This window comes from Diabrotica virgifera, chromosome 2, assembly GCF_917563875.1.
Source record: "Diabrotica virgifera virgifera chromosome 2, PGI_DIABVI_V3a".
NCBI lineage: Eukaryota > Metazoa > Arthropoda > Insecta > Coleoptera > Chrysomelidae > Diabrotica > Diabrotica virgifera.
Genome location: NC_065444.1, coordinates 220478127 through 220498591, shown reverse-complemented (window position 1 = coordinate 220498591; position 20465 = coordinate 220478127). Strand labels below are relative to the sequence as shown.

The 20465-nt window shown below is 34.6% G+C and overlaps 1 protein-coding gene across 5 annotated transcripts in view; it reads right to left on the bottom strand.

Moving 5' to 3' along the window:
* LOC114333924 (titin) overlaps positions 1–20465 on the bottom strand; it is a 137071-nt gene that overhangs the window by 104103 nt on the left and 12503 nt on the right. For all 5 annotated transcript variants that reach the window (XM_050644218.1, XM_050644217.1, XM_050644216.1 and 2 more), the window contains exon 2: positions 7274–7419. In XM_050644218.1, the coding sequence (XP_050500175.1) occupies positions 7274–7419 (146 nt within the window). The remainder of the gene's footprint in view (positions 1–7273; positions 7420–20465) is intronic.

Below are 20465 nucleotides of genomic sequence, written 5' to 3'. Positions count from 1 at the left end.
ATCATTAATTTGCAAAAAAAATGGGTTTACATAATTGTTATTAAAAAACTTTTACGTTTTTTCATACGATTAGCGATATAAGTAAACGTTTTTCATTAAAATTCTATCTTTGTTAATAAAAAATTACGATTTAGATTAACATTTACATTAATAGTCCAGGTAGTATGGGCCCACTATCTAGGAAAAATGTTTTTATATTTTTGCACAATATTATTTGAAATGGTCCCCTTATAACAAAAGTGCATGTTGCCAAGAGAAAATTATCGTCCAAAAATTGTTTCTTACATTTCTTTTAAACAAATTGTTAAACTTAACCCGGTATAAGTTTTTTTAGATTAATTGGGTCATTATGAGCAAAAAAGCTTATCCCACTAGAATATACCTCTGTATTTCAGTCAGAGGTACATGCATTGCAATCCTGCACTGTGAAAAGATAAACAGATTGAGGATTAAAGCTCTAGTTTCTTCGAAAGAGGTACCGGAAAATTGCGACCGCAATATTGCGGCGAATGACGTCATAGAAAACTGTACCACGCACAATAATAGCAGTGGTTTTCAAGGATGCGGCGAGGAACATTAAGAGAGTCTGTTCAGACAGCCAAGCGGCCTTGAGGGCTTTAAAGAACCCAAGGATAAACTCCAGGCTTGTATGGGAATGCCACGAAGAACTAAAAAATAGAACATTTACCTCGTTATGGAACATAACGAGGTAAAACTCATATGGGTGCCTGGACATCAAGGGATCGCTGGCAATGAGAAAGCTGACGAACTTTCTAGACGAGGATAAGCAACAAGATACTTCGGTCCAGAAACCGGCATTGGGCGTGCCCAAAAGCACAATCAGATACCGATTAACAGGCTGGATACGAAGGCAACAAAAAGAATGCTACGAAAATTTATACCTCAGACGATTTATACCTCAGACATGTGCGAAAATAGCTGAACTGCGCAAAATGAACAAGAATCAGCTCAAAATCACTACAGGTTTCCTAACTGGACACTTTCCAGTAAAAGGACACCTACACACGATATGACTATACAATGGAGATCTCAGCTGCAGACTATGCAATAGAGAGGTCCGAGATAGCCAGCCATATATTGTGCGACTACGAGGGACTGGATCGCAAGAGACAAGCAATATATGGAGACTGCAGACCAAGTCCGAAAGCATATGGCACCAACCCAATGGACCTTTACAGGCTAGTAAAGGGCACTACTATATTGGATTGGGTGTCATGAGAACAAATGGAAGGAAGCACAATAAGCTAAAAGGCTGCAGTGCGACCGTGCATGCACGGAAAGAAGGAAAAAAATTAGTAGTAGATTTTCTCTAAAATGCATCTTTTTCTAGTTATAAACAATTTAAGGTCCGAAAAAGTGCGAAATTACCCGTTTTCAAAGCTCGACAACTCAGTAAAAAATTTATATTTTTAAGTTAAGCAAGTGTCAAATTAATATAGATAGGTGAATAATATTGTCATCCAGTCCTAAGCCTTTTATAAGATTTTAAATCTTTTTAATCAGCAATTTAAGCAAGCTAAAAAGTGTGAAAATGATAAGTGGATACTTTGAAGATCTTTTGCTAGAAAAGAATATTGAGAATATTTGAGTAGCTATTCTACAAGAAATATGCGACTGAAACATCTAAAAATCAAGTAACCTAAGACCGACAAAATAAAGGAAGAACAATGCAAATTGTAAATTCATAAGTTTTGAATTGTTATTCGGATTAAGTTACGATACTAATGAAGAAAACAATTTTCACTAGCTGTACTCTAATAGATCTTGGGCCCATACTTAAAAAAATCATATTTGCCTCCCTCATGAGACTTCGTTTATTCAGTCATTCATGTTCATGTTGATCGAACAACCTTTCTAATACGGAAAATTTTCGGGAGGGCCGTTTCGTTAATATAGAAGTTTCTAAACTTTACTTTCGAAAACTGAAGTACCCTTAAAAATTTGTCGGACAATATTACCAGTAAATTGTAAGTATTTTTATCAAACAATCCAAAAGAGTCATAAAATGTATAATCTAGCTGATTTTTGCAGGATTGTTTGATAAAATTATTTACTATAAAATAAAAATGTATACCATTGTTATTCAGTTGCAATGCGAAGGCAAAACTGTCTTATTTTTCACTTAGAACAGAGAGCGCAAACCAGCACTCTAAATTGACGATTTTCGACTCTATTTGGAGTCATCATCAGGAAGGCGTAGGTTTGTTGCTCTCTGCCCCAAGTGACTACTACTATCATTGTTTGATTTGCGTGTATAGATATAATTCTATGTGGAAATGCGATCAATGATTGTCCCCGTTTAGGATTTTGTCCTCTTCAGGGTTTGTAGTGAATGTATAGTGTTGGCAGCAAAAGCAAACAGTCCGAAAAACACACTGGGGCAAGCGCCGTGTCCTGGTGTTTTTGGATCCTGGGTTATGCCGGACGGTGGTGTCCAGAAGGCTAAGAAGTCAACACAGAAGAAAGTTTGATGGATTGTTGTTGGTTCCATAGACATTTACGTGTACTGTCTGGGCTTTGCTCTCAACCAGTCTCCCTAGAAACCATTGTACAACGACAGGCGAACCTGCGTCCCTCGTCGGCGGTCAGGAGGTGGCTTTGAGCGCAGCGTGGACAGTGTGCGTTCGAGTGGAGAAAATAGTTGCGGCTATTTTCTTGGGACGAACAGGTATAATTGTGCAATGAAGTTGGGAAACCGCAAAAAACCAACTTCTCCCTGTTCGGGGTAGGGAAGAGGAGATGTTAAAGGTGGGTACGGTAGGCTAACGGGGTAGCCTCGAGGATGTTTTCGTACTCCACCGGGAGTTCGTCAATGCATGTTTGCATTAGAGCGGACGGTAAATGAATCTTTTTGCGTTTGGGTTTTCGGTGGAGTACGTGGCCGGAAGATGAACAGGAACATTTAAGAGATTCTTGTGTGTCGGAGGGGGGGCCGTTGATTACTTTGATTGTGAAGTTCCTGTTCAGAGAGTTTATTCTCTCGGTGATTTTGGGGATGTTCGAGATGTTATGGATTTCGTTTGAGGGATATCGCCAGTGCTCATAGTTACATCTACGCAAGATTCTACGTTCAGCTCTCAACAACCACTCTTGCTTTGATCTAGCGCAAAGAGAGTAGAGGCAAGATTTGTACTCCATGACGGGTCGAATAAAGGTCTTGTAAGTGTGAATGAGAGTCTTCTTGTGTGTCTTGCCAATTCGTCCAGAGAGAGAGTTGAGAAGTCTGGCCCCGTTCCTTACCCTATCTAAAGTTGCCTTTAGATCTGCGTTCCAGTTAAGAGTCCTGGTGAACAGAACTCCTAAGTAGTTCGCAGTCGGACTAACAACAAGCCTTTCTCCCAACAGTCTCAGGGGATATTGGTCGTCTTCATTAATTATGATTCTATGTGACACAGAAGGGGCGCGAAACACAATTGTTGTTGTTTTGTTCGCGTTCAGCGTGACTCTCCACTTACAACACCATTCGCCGACTCCGTCCAACAGAGCCTGGGCTCTTCTGAAGAGGAGTCTTGGGTTGTATCGAGAGGTTGTTGTGAGCAGAGCCGTGTCGTCTGCATAGAGAAACAGCCGAGTGCCTGGGATATTTTGGTTAGTGATATCGCTGTTGTAGATGATGTACAACAGCGGTGCTAGGACTGAACCCTGGGGGACTCCAGCTTGTGGAGTGAAGGGGGTGGACTTTTGATCACTTATTTTTACTCTGACAGTTCGGTTGTGGAGGTATGAGTGTACAATTTTGGTAAATTGCAATGGTAGCCCGATGTCCAGAAGTTTCCGAACAAGTCCGTCATGCCAGACCTGATCGAAAGCCTTCTGCACATCCAGGAATGTGGCTATGTCGAATGAACCATCGTTGATGGTTTGAGTAACTTTAGTAGTGAAATCAGTTATTGCATGTTTGGTAGATTTACCTGACTGGAATCCGTATTGAAATTTTGGTATGATATTGTGGTTTTCGAGAAAGTCATTGAGCCTCTCTTTTAGGATTAGCTCAAGAACTTTGCCCAGAGTGTTGATTAAAGAGATTGGTCTATAGGATTCCACGTTGGTAGGGGGTTTGCCTTTTTTCAAAAGCATGATGGTATTGGCCACTTTCCAAGGAGTAGGGAAGTGGCTGTTTTTGAGACATGCATTGAATATTTTAGTTAGAAGAGGGACCCCAAGTGACGAAACTCCGAGAGCTTATCCCCGCATTGCAACTGACGTTTATGGAGTAGGTGTCTAGCGACATCTGGCAACTGGAAGTCAAAGTTGTAACCTAATAGAAATATTAAAAATATTGAAAAATATTAAAAACATTCCTAAAAGATTTTTAATTGAAAACTTTTTGGACCATTTTCCTGGTAACACTTCCATGGCTTCTAAAAATTGCAAGCCAGATGGATGCTGAAGCTAAGAAGACAAGAGGGAATTCAAAAACTTACAATTCACGACCCCGTCTGTTCAGCTGGTAAATTCCAATGGATAAAAATGTATACCATTTTTATTCAGTTGCAATGCGAAGGAAAAACTGTCTTATTTTTCCCTCCGTTTGCGCTCTCTGTTCTAAGTGAAAAATAAGACAATTTTGCCTTTGCATTGCAACTGAATAAAAATGTATACATTTTTATTTTATTTTATATTAGTTTTACTCCTTTGAGTAACTTGGTCCATTTTCCGTTGGAATTTACCAGCTGAACAGACGGGGTCGTGAATTGTAAGTTTGTGAATTCCCTCTTGTCTTCTTCGCTTCGGCATCTATCTGGCTTGCAATTTTCAGAAGCCATGGAGGTGTTACCAGGAAAATGGTCCAATAAGTTTTCAATTAAAAATCTTTTAGGAATATTTTTAATATTTTTCAATATTTTTAATATTTCTATTAGGTTGAAAACTTTGACTTTCAGTTGCCAGATGTCGCTAGACACCTACTCCATAAACGTCAGTTGTAATGCAGGGATAGGCTCTCGGAGTTTCGTCACTTGGGGCAGAGAGCAGCAATCCTACGCATCTCTGATGATGACTCCAAATATAGTCGAAAATTGTCGATTTAGAGTGCTGGTTTGCGCTCTCTGTTCTAAGTGAAAAATAAGACAGTTTTGCCTTTGCATTTCAACTGAATAAAATGGTATACATTTTTATTTTATTTTATATTAGTGTTACTCTTTTGAGTAACTAGGTCCATTTTCCGTTAGAATTTACCAGCTGAACAAACGGGGTCGTGAATGGCACCTATGTACGCCGTTTCTCCCGCTTGGCGGCGCTCGTGTAGTTGGAGGTCATTTTGACTATTCGTGAAGATTGTATATGGTGTTTTTGATTACGATTTAATAAATAATAAATTATGGCCGAAATATATGGATATTGGAGACTGTTTGTGCGTTGAAAAACGAATTGAGAAGGAATGCGAGAGTTACTGGAAAAAGGAAGCCCTTATCGAATGATAAACTATATTAATCATCGTCTCAATGTTTTATTTCTATAGCTCAGAAGAGGGTATTTATTTAGTATTGACTTGCTCCCCACACGAGTCTGACAACTGTGAATAATATGATATGTGCGATCTGCCTTACTTTTTTATCAATTTAAAATTCACAATTAAGTGCGCTCAGCATTAACTTTTGTGTTTAACTCATTTAAAAATGTGATATTTTCAAAATATGGCCGCCATGACAGTTGCGCATTTGGTGTAAATTTGGTTTAAGTATGGGTTGAGCGCAGTCGATTGTGCAATGTTGTCTTATTTAAAAAAATTATTATTCCTTATGGAAATATAGAATGTGTTAATTTAATTAAGTACAATTATTTGGGTGTTTGTCTACGTGAAAAGCGACCTTAAATTTAAGATGAAATTAGAAAAATTTAGGGTTAGGTTTGATCAGGTTATGTTTTAGTCACTAAAGAATATTTGAATGGTACCTACTAGGTCACTTTAATTTTCAGTTATTAACTTGTTTATATTATTTTCGATTAGGTTAGGTTTGATCAGGATATGTTTTAGTCATTTTAAAGCATATTTTAAAGATAATATGTCACTAAAATTCAGTTATTAACTTTTTTATATTATTTTCGATGACGCTAGGTTAGGTTTGGTCAGGTTATGTTTTAGTCCCTAAAAAATATTGAGAACTTAGAATTATATAAAATTAGTATTTCACATTTTTCTATATTATTATTGCTTCAAATATAAATTTTTTTATATGTTCACTCCATAAAAAGCGATTGTAGATGTGGCAACAGTGTGAATGTCTATATAAAATTGCATATCTTAATCCGTGCGTTTATAATAAATTTTGATCTGAATTTTATAGTGAAGAATTCTATTTTTTACAGTCGAATCTAGGGGCAATACCTAATCTGTTTCAACAAAATGTTTATTGCAGATACGTGCGTTTATAGTCGGCACATATTTATCCCTTCTTATTGCTACAATCCATTTTTTTCTCTTTAGAATATCTTTGAGAAACCTGTGTCCTGATGTTCTCGATAAGCACAAATGCATAGCACAACATTGAGATATTTTATTTTCTCGAGTTTAATTCACACAGCGAAACAAATATGCAATATTTACTTGGAAATAGATTGATTTGAAGTGTTGACGTAAGTTGACGTGACCTCCAACTACACGAGCGCCACCTACGTTGAGCTTTCCAGATTAGCTGCCATTGTAAGCTTTTGAAATCCCTCTTGTCTTCTTCGCTTCAGCATCCATCTGGCTTGCAATTTTTAGAAGCCATGGAGGTGTTACCAGGAAAATGGTCCAATAAGTTTTCAAATAAATATCTTTTAGGAATATTTTTAATATTTTTCAAATATTTTTAATAATTCTATTAGGTTGAAAACTTTGACTTTGACTTAAAAATATTTACAATTAACTAGTAAAATTGTCCGACAATTTTTTAAAGGTTTAAAAATTTGTTTCGAATGCACCACAGCTTAGAAAACCTATATTGACGAAACGGCCCCATCCCGAAAATTTTCCGTATTAGAAAAGTTGTCTGATACAAACTGAATAAACGAAGGCTCATGAGTGAGGTAATCACCTTAATCATGATTTTTTAAGTGTGAGCCCAAGACCTATATCCTTTTTATAATTTTATTTTTTCTATAAAAGAGAAAGATAAAAAACAATAAGGTCATTTATGTTTTAAACCTACACGGACATAACACTTTCTTATTTACGACAAATAATTATTATCCTGTACTTATCTGTTGCATATTTTCTTCCCTATATAAATTACCACAAACAAATCTCGGTAAAACGTCTGGTACTTACCCACATGTGCAGAGTTCACAGATACATTGCTCCTTTAACGGTACTTTAACCACTGCTGGCTTGGCCGGTTCTTTTATGATTTTTTCGATGTGGATGACTTTGTTGTCTGAGATTCGATTAATATTCGTAATGTTTTCGACTTCCTCCTGAAACATTAAAAAATTGGGGTTAATATTTCTTTTATGTGGAGTTGAAAATATGACGATACTACAAGAGCAAATTAAATGTGGGAAATAATTAAACTACTTAAACGAATGATAATGGAATTGATTTTAAACTTTATATTTCAAAATAATGGCAAACGGAATTATTTTGCAGTTTATCGGCAAAGAGTAATTGCTCATGATAAATTCACGTCGCTGAGAGAATAGTCAAGCGTGACGCATCTAGATGAAATCACATAACATATTTTCTAATTATTGTAAAAAAACAAAGATATTAGACAAACTTAACCGTGATTACTCAGCTTTTATTATATGGCACCCCCAGTAATACAGCCCCAGTCTTATCTCACGTGCCATATCAGAATTATCCGACATTGGCGATCACCATTGCGAAGGCTTCTCGATCTTCTGCAACATAGATTTATCCTGAATTTGTCATCTGAGTCATTTACGAATGTTTTTATCCAAGAAACTGGTTTTCTTCGTAAACTTCTACGACCTTCTATTTTACCTTTAAAGATCAGTTGTATTCTTTATCGATTTCCCCTCTCTTTATTACCCAAATAAGACATTTTCTAGTGTTTAACAGCCTTTGGCAGTTCTCTCTCTTTGTTGACCCTAGTATTTACTTCCTCATTACTTTTTCTTGCTGCCCAAGGTATCTTCAGCATCCGTCTATGGACCCACATTTGTAATTGTTCAATTCTGTTCATGGTCGATACTTTTAGTATCTGCACTTCTACACCATAAAAAAGTACACCCAGTACAGCCCTTATTTACATTTCGTTAAATCACTGTAGTGATCACGGTCTGTAAAGTACTGATGATGTCGTTCAACATCGTTGTTATATTTACCTATTTTGAAAAGCGTAAATAATTAGGGGAGAGCATAGAATAAAGATATAAGGCACATATACATATGTTGTTCTGAAGCTATTTCCTTGTGGAATTTTTATAATTAAGTATTTTCTATGGGAAATAAGCCACAATTTTACTAAAAAATGAATTTATTAACGTTTCGAAGCCCAAATCGGGTTTCTTTGTCAAATTACAAAATACTATTAAAATAAACAAAAATGTTGTTGCTAAGTAAAAAAATTCTTCTAATAATTTATTTAATCTGACTCATTTATATTGGCAATTCAGACGTATATTATACATTTTAAAGTAGAAGACTTGAAAATTATATCGCCAATATTTATGAGTTGCGTTCCTGGGACGACTTTACTAAAAGATAGTTCATTCGATTACATGAAATCAATCCCAACTCAAGAATATCCGTCGCAAAAAAATCATAGCATGTGATCTGAAGACAACCAAATGCAACGATGACAGTAAAATTCTCGCGTTAGAGATTCCATAGTAAATCACGAGGGGAAAACCAGGAAAAAACCTCGTGATACTATCCCGACATTGTAAGTATTTGGTCTTACATTTCATTTACTTTCAAAAAACTAATACCAAATTCTGACTTTAATATGTTTAAATTATAAATAATATTAATAATGCATAGATATACAATAAGTAATACTAAAATATAAAATTTTTACTAACTCGATCTGTTATTGACTTAGTAATCGTGGTATTTTCTTTCTACTGACTTCCTCTTTCAGTATGGGTAAACACATCCTACTGCATTCTACCGAGGAATTGGCGACACAATTGGTTTCATTTAGCATAATTAGAGCCGCTTCTTTGATTTTTCTCTTTTTACTATCTGATTCTTTCAGGACTATACTTGAATCTCTTCACTGAACTCTATGTTCATTATCCCATGCGTGTTGACATATTTGAGATCTATCAAATTCTCTATTTTTAATATAAGACTGATGTTCACTTATTCTAACGTTTAATGGTCTTGATGATTCACCTAAATAAAATTCCTCGGTAGAATGCAGTAGGATGTGGTTACCCATACTGAAAGAGGAAGTCAATAGAAAGAAAATACCACGATTAGTAAGTCAATAACATATCGAGTTAGTACAAATTTTATATTTTAGTATTACTTATTGTATATCTATGCATTATATTAATATTATTTATAATTTAAACATATTAAAGTCAGAATTTGGTATTCGTTTTTTGAAAGTAAATTAAATGTAAGACCAAATACTTACGATGTCGGGATAATATCACGAGGTTTTTTCCTGGTTTTCCCTCGTGATTTACTATGGAATCTCTAACGCGAGAATTTTACTGTCATCGTTGCATTTGGTTGTCTTTTTAAAGACAGATCACATGCTATGATTTTTTTGCGACGGATATTCTTGAGTTGGGATTGATTTCATGTAATCGAATGAACTATCTTTTAGTAAAGTCGTCCCAGGAACGCAACTCATAAATATTGGCGGTATAATTTTAAATTCTTCTACTTTAAAATGTATAATATACGTCTGAATTGCCAATATAAATGAGTCAGATTAAATAAATTATTAGAAGAATTTTTTTACATAGCAAAAACATTTTTGTTTATTTTAATAGTATTTTTATTTTGACAACGAAACCCGATTTGGGCTTCGAAACGTTAATAAATTCATTTTTTAGTAAAATTGTGGCTTATTTCCCGTAGAAAATACTTAATTTACATATACATATATATACAACATCGAAGTAATAAAAAAGTGGATCGAACCTTCACATAAATCAACTGACTGATACAAGAGTAACTATACCAATGTAAACTTTCATCGATTAAAAGATAAACAGGGTACACGTGAGGCACTTTTTGGCTTAAATGTACTTCTCCAAAAATTCCACGACCAATGTAAAGATATTTGTGGTTTTTATCGATTATGAAAAGGCTTTTTATAGGGTACAGCATGGAATATCTACACGAATATCATTTTTAAATAAGCAAGATAGAGACTTTGGAGTGTAAATCTATGGTGAACTGATCGATAAGGATAAAAACATGCCGAAGATACATGAATGAGCGCGGTGTAGGTCGCGATCGCGGTCGAGGTTTACATCGATAACTTGCAGAACATACCGAAGATACTTTCCGTATCCTGTTTTTGCATCGACATCGGTGTAAACCGCGATGCAATGTCACGAGGGTGAAAGGGTGACACATCCTTGGTATGTGCGATCTCATAAGAAAATGAAGGTTTGTTTTGATATCGAAGTAGCGACCGCGATCGCGACCTACACCGCGCTCATCCATGTATCTTCGGCATGTTTTTACCCTTGTATACCTTTTATATATAAAGGGTATACCCTTGTATACACTTTTTACCGAAATGTATATAAAAATAAATGAATTTACAGACAAAATTCTGATATTTATTCGAGAACCTCACGACAAGACTACATGCAAAGACATACATGCAGGGCCCCCGCTACCATATGTGCAAAGTGTGCAATGCACACGGGCGCCATCCTTTAGGGGCGCCAAAACCCAGGGTAAAAAATTGCAAAAAATTTGAAAAAAAAACAAACAAAAAAACAAAAATTAATTTTAAAATAAAAGTTGAGAAATTAAATAGGATTACGTATAAATAGAAGAAAAACATGAGAAAAACAGAATACTTCGGCCATATAATAATTAGAGGACCTATATTCCATCTACTTCGCCTTATAATACAAGAAAAAGTGGAGGGAAAGAGATGGATTGGTCGAAATTAACTTTCATGGTTGTAAAATATTAGATAAAGAAGACGAAGGTATAATAAATACACACAAAATTTTATTAGTAGGTATATCATCCAGTTACTGCCGATTCCTATATGCAAGACCATGTCGGAAGTCAGGCATTTTAATTTATTTTGTTATGATTTTATTGTTTGTTTCATTTTGATATTTTAGTCTACAAATAATAGTTCATTTACTCACGGTTTTTGCTGTGAATTTTAAAGAACCGCTTGCATTGACATGAAATACACATTGGCATACACATAATACACATAGCTAACAAGTCAAAGAAAAAAAAGTGATATTGTGCCTATATTATGTGCTTTTGCACTGGGGGTGGGTTCCACCCCTTCTCGGGGGTGAAAAACATACGTTCAAAATAAGCCTGGAATTGGATAAACTGAGTAATTCTAAGAAGCTTTGTTTCTATAGAATTTTTTCACTAAGTTAATACTTTTCGAGTTATTTGCAAGTGAATATGTTAATTTTTTAACAAAAACCCTCTTTTTATCGTAAAAAAGTAAGTATTTTATCGAAAAAACTCTTATCAAAAAAATAGCTTACAAAAAGTTTAAATATGGCTGGCATATGAAGTCTGTAAACCCAGTAGAAGCACAGTTGTAGCTAATGAAAAGTAGGTTCTCATTCTTCAAATTCCAAATCGAATATTTCAACGTGAAATAACCAAAAAATGAATTTCGGGGAAAGCTCATTAAAACTTCTTTGAAGTGTTTAAAACAAGCTTTATATTTGTTCTTTAAAAAAGTTTCTAGCATCAAAAGTAAGTAAGTTATGCTCAAAATAAAGTTGGTCCCTTTTTTTGGTAAAAGAAATCTTTTGGACAAAATTTTTTTTATCTTGAAAAAAATTGCTTTTTTTTAAATAGCTTGAAAATGATATTGGTGATACCAAAAATCTCAAGCAGAAAAAAATGTAGGTTTTTCTATTCTGAATATTTTGTATTTTTTCTTTTCCTGTAAAACAAAAGTTTGTTAAGATATGGCTGTTCAAAATTTGCATACACCCGTGATTAACGACTCGTTCAAGCCCTTTTAACTAGAACAGCCTTTTCAAAAAAAAAAGCACTTTGAACCGATGAAACTTAAGATCAATATAAACAATACATAAGTAACTTGTAGTGAAGTTGTAACGATTAATTTCATTTGACACGCTAATTAGGGGGTGATTTTCACGATTTTTTTTATCAAAAAAGGGACCATCATTATTTTTAGCGTAACTTACTTAATTTTGAAGTTAAAAACTTAAAAAACAAAAAAAAAATGTTACACTTTCTTATAAGCTTTATTTTTGGTAAGAACATTTTGTTCGATAAAATACTTACTGAACTTATTGAAAAAACTCTATAGAACAAAAGTTGCTTAAAATTAGTCATTTTATCCAATTCCATTTTTTAACGTTTCTATGTTTTTTACCACCGAGAAGGGGTGAAAATCACATCCAGGGCAAAAGCACACATCCGCACGCATGTTAGTTATGTGTATGCCAAATTCCATGTCAATGAAAGCAATTCTTTAAAATTCGGAGGTTTTGCAACGTTTTACCGTGAGTGACTGGACTATAAGTATGACTTCTAAAGTTCAGGTTTTTGCTTTATTTCAAGAACCTACCTACCTACCTACCTTCAAAAAATAAATAGAAAAACATGATCCAAAATGCCTTAAGGGGCGCCAAAATCCTTTTTTGCACACAGGCGCCAGTTACCCTTACGGGGGCCCTGCATACATGACAAGATGTAAAGTAAAAAGTAAACAAATCAAAATAAAAAAAAATTCCATTTTTATTCAGTTGCAATGCGAAGGCAAAACAATCTTATTTTTCACTTAGAATACGGAGCGCAGTCCAGCACTCTTAATCGACGATTTTCGACTCTTGTTGGAGTCTCATCGGAGAGAACGTAGGCCTGCTACTCCATACATCAAGTGATCAACACCGAGAGTTTATCCCCCACACCGCAACTGACATGAATGGACTAGGTGACTACCGTCATCTGGCAATTGAAAGATGAAGTAGTTTTCAATCCTAATAGCAACATTAATAATATTTAAAAATATTAAAATATTACTAAAAGATTTTTAAATTGAAAACGTATTGGTCCATTTTCTTGGTAACACCTCCAAGGCTTTTTAAATTTGCAAGCCAGATGGATGCTGAAGCGAAGAAGACAAGAGGGAATTCAAAAAACTTACAATTCACGACCCCGTCTGTTCAACTGGTAAATTCCAACAGAAAATGGACCTAGTTACTCAAAGAAGTAACGACCAATATAAAAATAAAATAAAAATTCCATTTATATTCAGTTGCAATGCGAAGGCAAAACAATCTTATTTTTCACTTAGAATACGGAGCGCAGTCCAGCACTCTTAATCGACGATTTTCGACTCTTGTTGGAGTCTCATCGGAGAGAACGTGTAGGCCTGCTGCTCCATACTCTAAGTTTTCAATTTAAAAATCTTTTGGTAATATTTTAATATTTTTAAATATTATTAATATTGCTATTAGGATTGGAAACTACTTCATCTTTTAAAGATTAAACAGATCAAATTAAGAATTGGAGCAGCTCTTACAACGTTTCTAAAAATGAGATCATTCTTTTGTAATCTGTAACCAAAGCTTAAACATAAAATTACATCAAAGATGATCAAATGCTATATTTTGTCAGTTCTGACTAAATAAACAATGACCTAGAGGTGTTTGAGATGTGGTTCCAAAGAAGAATGCTCCGAATAGTGTTATATGAAATAGAGATATTATACTAAAACGAAAAACCAAAGAAAATACTAGAAGCCTTTGAGGTGTGGGTATACAGCAGAATCTTACGAATAAGCTGGGTGGAACCAATAAGAAACGAAGTACTAAATCGAATGAAAATAAAAATCACCAGAAATAATCAAAATGATGAAAACGTGAAAACTTAAAATATTTCAGCCATGACATCCAGAGAAGTAGTACCTACTGCACCTCATAATCCAGGGCAGGTTTGCCAGAGAAAGAGATGCACGCTGAAGAAGATAATTCTGGTTTTGAAACCTCCGCCAATTGTTAGTTCACAAGACGTCTGCTGATCTATTCAAGTTTGACCGAAATTATTTTGTGTAGAACAAGTTAGTATGAATTTAAAACGACTAAATTTAGACGTGACTTTTATTAAATTTTCTCACATCAAGTTGGTAATTTCTATCTATGACGTCAATGAATCTATGACTTGCAACGATAATTGTTTCGCTATAGTATATACGAAACAATAAATTGACTTATGTTACATTTACTTGACTACTTCAATTTGTCCAAATGGGGCGCAATTTAGTAATATGCCTTTTTATAAATTTTTAGATAATTTATATATTTTTTTTACTTTTTATGTTTATTATAATTTTCAGGATTTTTCAATATTTTACATATGGTAGGGGAGCCCAAGCGGGGATTTTTGCAGTTACTCGAGCTCGTCAGAAAATCACATGTAGAGAAACCTTGTATCCTATAAGTGTACCCCTACCATATATTGGATCTTAATACAGGGGAGTCCGAAAAAAAATTCGTCCTCAGAAAAACTCAAAATTTTTTATTGCATTTAAAAAATAGGAGCCCCATTTTTTATAGCAGATTTGGATTCCTTGCGTAAAAATAAGTGACTTTTATTCGAGACATTTTTTCGAATTATAGATATCATCATTCTCTTTGCCTTATCCCTATGCGGGGTCGGCTTCCCTAATTGCGTTTCTCCACACAATTTTATCTTGGGTCATATCAATGTTAATCCCCTTTACCAACATGTCCTGCCTTATCGTCTCCCCCCAGGTCTTCTTTGATCTTCCTCACCTACTCCTTCCAGGAATCTGCACTTCAGCTATTCTTCGTATTGGGTGATTAACGTCTCGACGTTGAACATGACCAAACCATCTTAACCTATGCTCTCTCATTTTGGCATCAATTGGTGCCACACCTAGACTTCCCCTAATATACTCATTTCTAATTTTATCCTTCTTTGTCACTCCACTCATCTATCTAAGCATTCTCATTTCCGCCACATGCATTCGTCGTTCTTCTTTCTTTTTCACTGCCCAACATTCAGTTCCCTACATCATAGCCGGTCTTATGGCTGTTTTATAGAATTTTCCCTTCAGCTTCATTGGAATTTTTCTGTCACACAACACATCACTCGCTTTTTTCCACGTCATCCATCCAGCCCTAATTCTACTGCATGCATCCCCATCTATTTCTCCATTACTCTGTAATACCGATCCTAGGTACTTAAAACTATTACTTTTCACAATCATTTCACCATACAAAGATACCATTTTATTTGTAGTAACACCATCTTTAAATGAACATTCCAAATACTCTGTTTTTGTCCTACTAAGTTTTAAACCTTTTTCCTCTAGAGCTTGTCTCCACTGTTCCAGTTTTTGTTCTAAGTCTCTTTCACTATTTCCTATTGACACTACATCATCAGCATACATTAGGCACCATGGAATGCTACCCTGTAGTATCGCTGTTATCTGGTCCAAAACTAATGAAAATAAATAAGGACTAAGCACCGAGCCTTGGTGCAATCCTACTTTCACCTGAAATTTATCAGTCTCTCCCACACCTTTCCTAACACTAGTCGTTACTCCCTCATACATATCTCTCACAATCTTTACATATTCGCCAGGGACTCCTTTCTTATTGAGTGCCCACCACAGAATCTCTCGAGGAACTCTATCATATGCTTTCTCAAGATCAGTGAATACCATATGAGCGTTGGTCTCTTTATTCCTGTATGTTTCCATCAGTTGCCTTACAGTGAAAATTGCATCTGTTGTTGATCTGCCCTTCATAAAGCCAAATTGATTATCGGATATTTCGGTTTCTTCACGTATCCGTCTATCAATTACTCTCTCCCTCATTTTCATGGTGTGGCTAAGTAGTTTTATAGCCCTGTAGTTTGTACATTGTTGTATGCCTCCCTTGTTTTTGTAGACAGGTACTAATATACTGCTTCTCCATTCGTCTGGCATTTATCCAACTTCCATAATTCTATTAAATAGACCTGCTAGCCAACTTATCACTGTCTCTCCCAATGCTCCCCATACTTCCCCAGGAATATCATCTGGTCCGACTTTATTTTTTGAAGCGCTTGAGCCACTTCCTCGTTTGTTATTCTGGTAACCATTGCTGTTACTGTCTCAGTTAACTCCACAGGCTGTCTGTCAAATTCTTCATTTAATAAACTGTCAAAATACTTTCTCCATCTCTTTTTGACATCCTTTTCGTGAATTCGTATTTTATTATTTTCATCTCGCATACATCTAATCTGATTAAAATCTCTTGCTTTCTTTGCTCTCTGTTTGGCTATTTTATATATCTTCGTTTCGCCTTCCCTGGTATCAAGTTGATCGTATAGGTTTGAATACGCTTCTGCTTTGGCTTTTGCTACTGCTACTTTCGCTTCCTTTTTCACCACCATATAGTTTTGAAGATCTGTGTCCGATCTGGTTTCTTGCCACTTTTTATACAATTTTCCCTTCTCTTTTATTTTTCCTTGTACTTCATTTGACCACCACCAAGTCTCTTTATCCTCAAACTTCTTTCCTGAGGAATTTTCTTTTCGAATTATAGATAGATGGCGCTATAATCGAAAAAAAGTATTGTTGGAAATGGAAAACTAAATTAAAAAATGGAAAGTCCCTACTTTATGGAAAACTTACCTTTTTTTAGGACCTACTCTTCACAACCCAATAGGTCCCCATAACTCTCGAGTAACTGCAAATTTAGCATACTTGCCTCCCCTATTAAGCTGTGATAAATAGTAAAAATATAAAATAGTAGTCCAGAGAAACAAGGATTCCCATTACACTAACCCAGTCAGGAATCTGTCAATGTTTTGAATTTTATGGACCTCGATCACTTAAACCCCTATGAATGTTTCCTGTAGTGTGTTCGTTGGACTTTTTAAATTAATAACAATTTAAGGCCAAAAATGCATCATTTTTAGAACTTTTTTTGCCAATAAAAAGTAAAGCATTTGCAACGAATTTGGTGGTATCTAATTATTTGATAAAACACGTTTAAGGCTTTAAAATGGGGATTTGTGAATGTTGATTTACTAAGTTGTTGTTTATAAAACTGTAAAACCCTAAGGATTCTTATCTTTTTTCTCACAAATGATTTAAATCATTTAAACAGTTAATTTAACATTACATTTATTAACAAACGGCATATTCATAATGTACGCTAAGAGTACATAGGAACAAATTATTAAAAGAAACGTCAAAATCCGTCAACAAGCACTGGAGATATTCTGCTATTCGTGAAATCATTGTAAGTTATTTTTTTTCTTATTTGACCCAGGAATGAAGGCTTACTGCTTTCTAACTTTCTTAGGTATATTAATAATTGTTTAAGAACCCATATAAAAGAGCAAGCTAGAAAATTGTAAAAATTGGAGATACTGCCTTCTTGCTTAGGACGGCAGTATTTACCACCAACATAATTCCTGTCATTTGACATGTTCTAGGTGTCGGACTTATTATAATGCCTAATATATTTGTCAGACAAATATTTTTTCGTATATTATATATAAAGTTTACTATTGAATAGACTTAAAAGTAACCTGCTAGTTTCCACAATCATAAACTTGTCAGGATGACACGTTCCACAATTAAAATCACGTTCCCCAATTAAAACTTTCCCTGTTTCAGTGTTCCCATACATCAAAGTTGGTCCGACTAGACCCCGTTAAGAAATTATCAAATTTTCAGCTTGCTATTAATAAACTTGTTTTTGGTACGCGGAATCCAGGCCTATGCTTTACTTTGAACTGATAGATAAATTTCCACCGAACCCACTGCAGTGCAGGAAACGTAGAGATTTTGCAACAGAGTACTTTTTTGCGTTATTTCTCTGGACTATAGCCACATGCCACCTCAAAACAGGTAATACATACAACTGACTAAATGGTGTTATCATTCCGGATTGTTTTGTTAGATTTAAAAAAAAAGACAATCAGATAAAAATAACATGCATTGGATTATCAAGGAGTGTATAAATCCTGAAAACAATATTCCTGCATTGGATTAAATTTTTGCTAAAGGAACGTTAACGTACTTGCAATTGAACACAACACTCAACATTTTCTCACTGTTTGCCAAATTTTCTTTTATAAATATAACCGCATTTGTTGTGTACACTGACTTTGTACCATGTATACTGAGTAGCATGGTTAACAATCCTTGTTTTGACTAGATGTTTTATTTGATTTACGTGAAGTTTGTTTTGTGTATTTTGGAAAAATACCGATCTTAAAATACACTTACAAAAAAGTTTAACAGATAAGATCCGTCAATATTGGGTTTAAAAACGATAACATAAGGTTCTTTAAAAACATTAAATTTGCACAGATAAAGGGTGAGCACTCAAACACTAGTCTCTTGATATGTTTTTTACAGCAGTACACAAGATTAATATTTTAGAAAGAAATTATGTGAAAAATTACGAGAGGCGCCCAAAAAATAATAGTGTAAGACTTGTTACTATCATCATGATTAGTGTGACCAACTAGCCCGAAAAATCCGGGACATGGCCCGAATTACGAAGTCGTGTTCCGGCGTCCCGGACAAGGCTTCCGGGTCATCCGAATTTTCAACGGTTTGATAAAATTCTATTTTCAAATTTTGAACACGTTATTCTTTTAAGAATTCACATCAAACTGAATTGGTGGGACAAAAAAAGTCGACAATTTCTAATAGTCGACCTAAACTATCTGTCCAGTGAGTGTAAAGTGTAAAACTAATACCACATCAAAAACGCATGCATTTTTTCGTGTAGTTCTACGAAAACTCAAACTATGGGTTTTATCCGCAACTGTATTTTAATTATCGTCTTCTGAAAAGAGGATTTAAAAACATGAGAAGGATTTAAAGACAATGTAATTATGATAATTATATTTTTCTATTAACCTAAGGTTCTATTTACATTGAAGTCCAACATCAGTTGATTTTCTAATTTTTCCTTCTTTGAGAACGATTTCCGGATTGGAATCCGAAACGTCAAAAACTAACAAAAGTGTGTTTATCATTACAACCCATCCTATAAAAAAAATTTTTTAACATAAAAATGATAAATAATCAATAAAATGATTAAAGTTCTATATTTAAAAAAAATGGCCCGATTTTCATGGGAATGTCCCGGATTTTAGGTATTTTTTTTTAGCCTTGTCCCGAATTCGACTGAATTGGAGTTGGTCACACTAATCATGATTGATTGAGGTAGTCTGGTAAACGAAGTTAAACAACGAATTAGCAGAAATACTGTAACACTGTACACTTAGATACTGTAAATTAGGTACAACTAAAAAGTACATGGCAAGATTTAAATTCCAAACTTCAGATGGCTCCAGAACATTTCTTAAGTTTTGCGAACTAGGAGCATCTACTAAGAACTTGCAAAATTACTATACATAGTTGAAATATATGATAATAAAACAAATAGCCTTACTAACAAACCGATGAAAGAAAAAACTATATTGCATTGCATAAAAGAAACTCAAGGTCTTATAGATAATTAATTAAAATTTTCGGACTTACGGTATATAATATGTTGTATAAGCTGCTATTATCAACAAAGGTGTAAAATGTTTATAATTATAGCTTTGGGCTGATCAAGCAATTTGTATTTTTTAACTGGACACAATGTTTAACATCATGTTTAACTTTTATTTTTACCTAAAATATCTATCTATGTATTTACATATACATATGTATAATAGCCTGTTTATACACTTCGGTCCTTAGTTGGAAACCAATTTTACAGTTCTATTCCACATAATATAAATGGGCCTTACATTTCTACTTTGTGGATCTACCTCATCTACCCAACTGATTTAAAACGAATTTCTTATATTCCTTATGTTTTATCTGCATTGTCTCCTTGCGCAATTTCTTATTGAGTGGTTTCTAGATTGAAGGATTGAGGATAGAACTCAGATATGATAACACAAGTTAATGAGAAGATTAACACATTTAGGTATACCATCTAGAGAACAAAAAGTCGCAAATATTAATGGGAACTTAGTATGGTTCACTGATGGATCTAAAACTGCCCATGGAACTGGATCAGAAGTCTTTGAGAAAACATGTAACTATAATAAATCTTTGCGGAAATCCAGTAATTGCAACATAAACACGAATCATTCAATATGCACAAAAAAGTTAAAGAAGCTGCAGGCTTATACAAACCTAGAAGAGTTGGGTGTTTGGCAGATAACCAAGGCAAACCACTGTTAAGTTTGGAAGAAAAACTAGACACGTGGAAGAAATATGTGGAAGTAACTTTTGCAGATGAAAGGCAGAATACCATTGAAGACACTGAATGCCAAACAGGACCCCCGATTACCATTG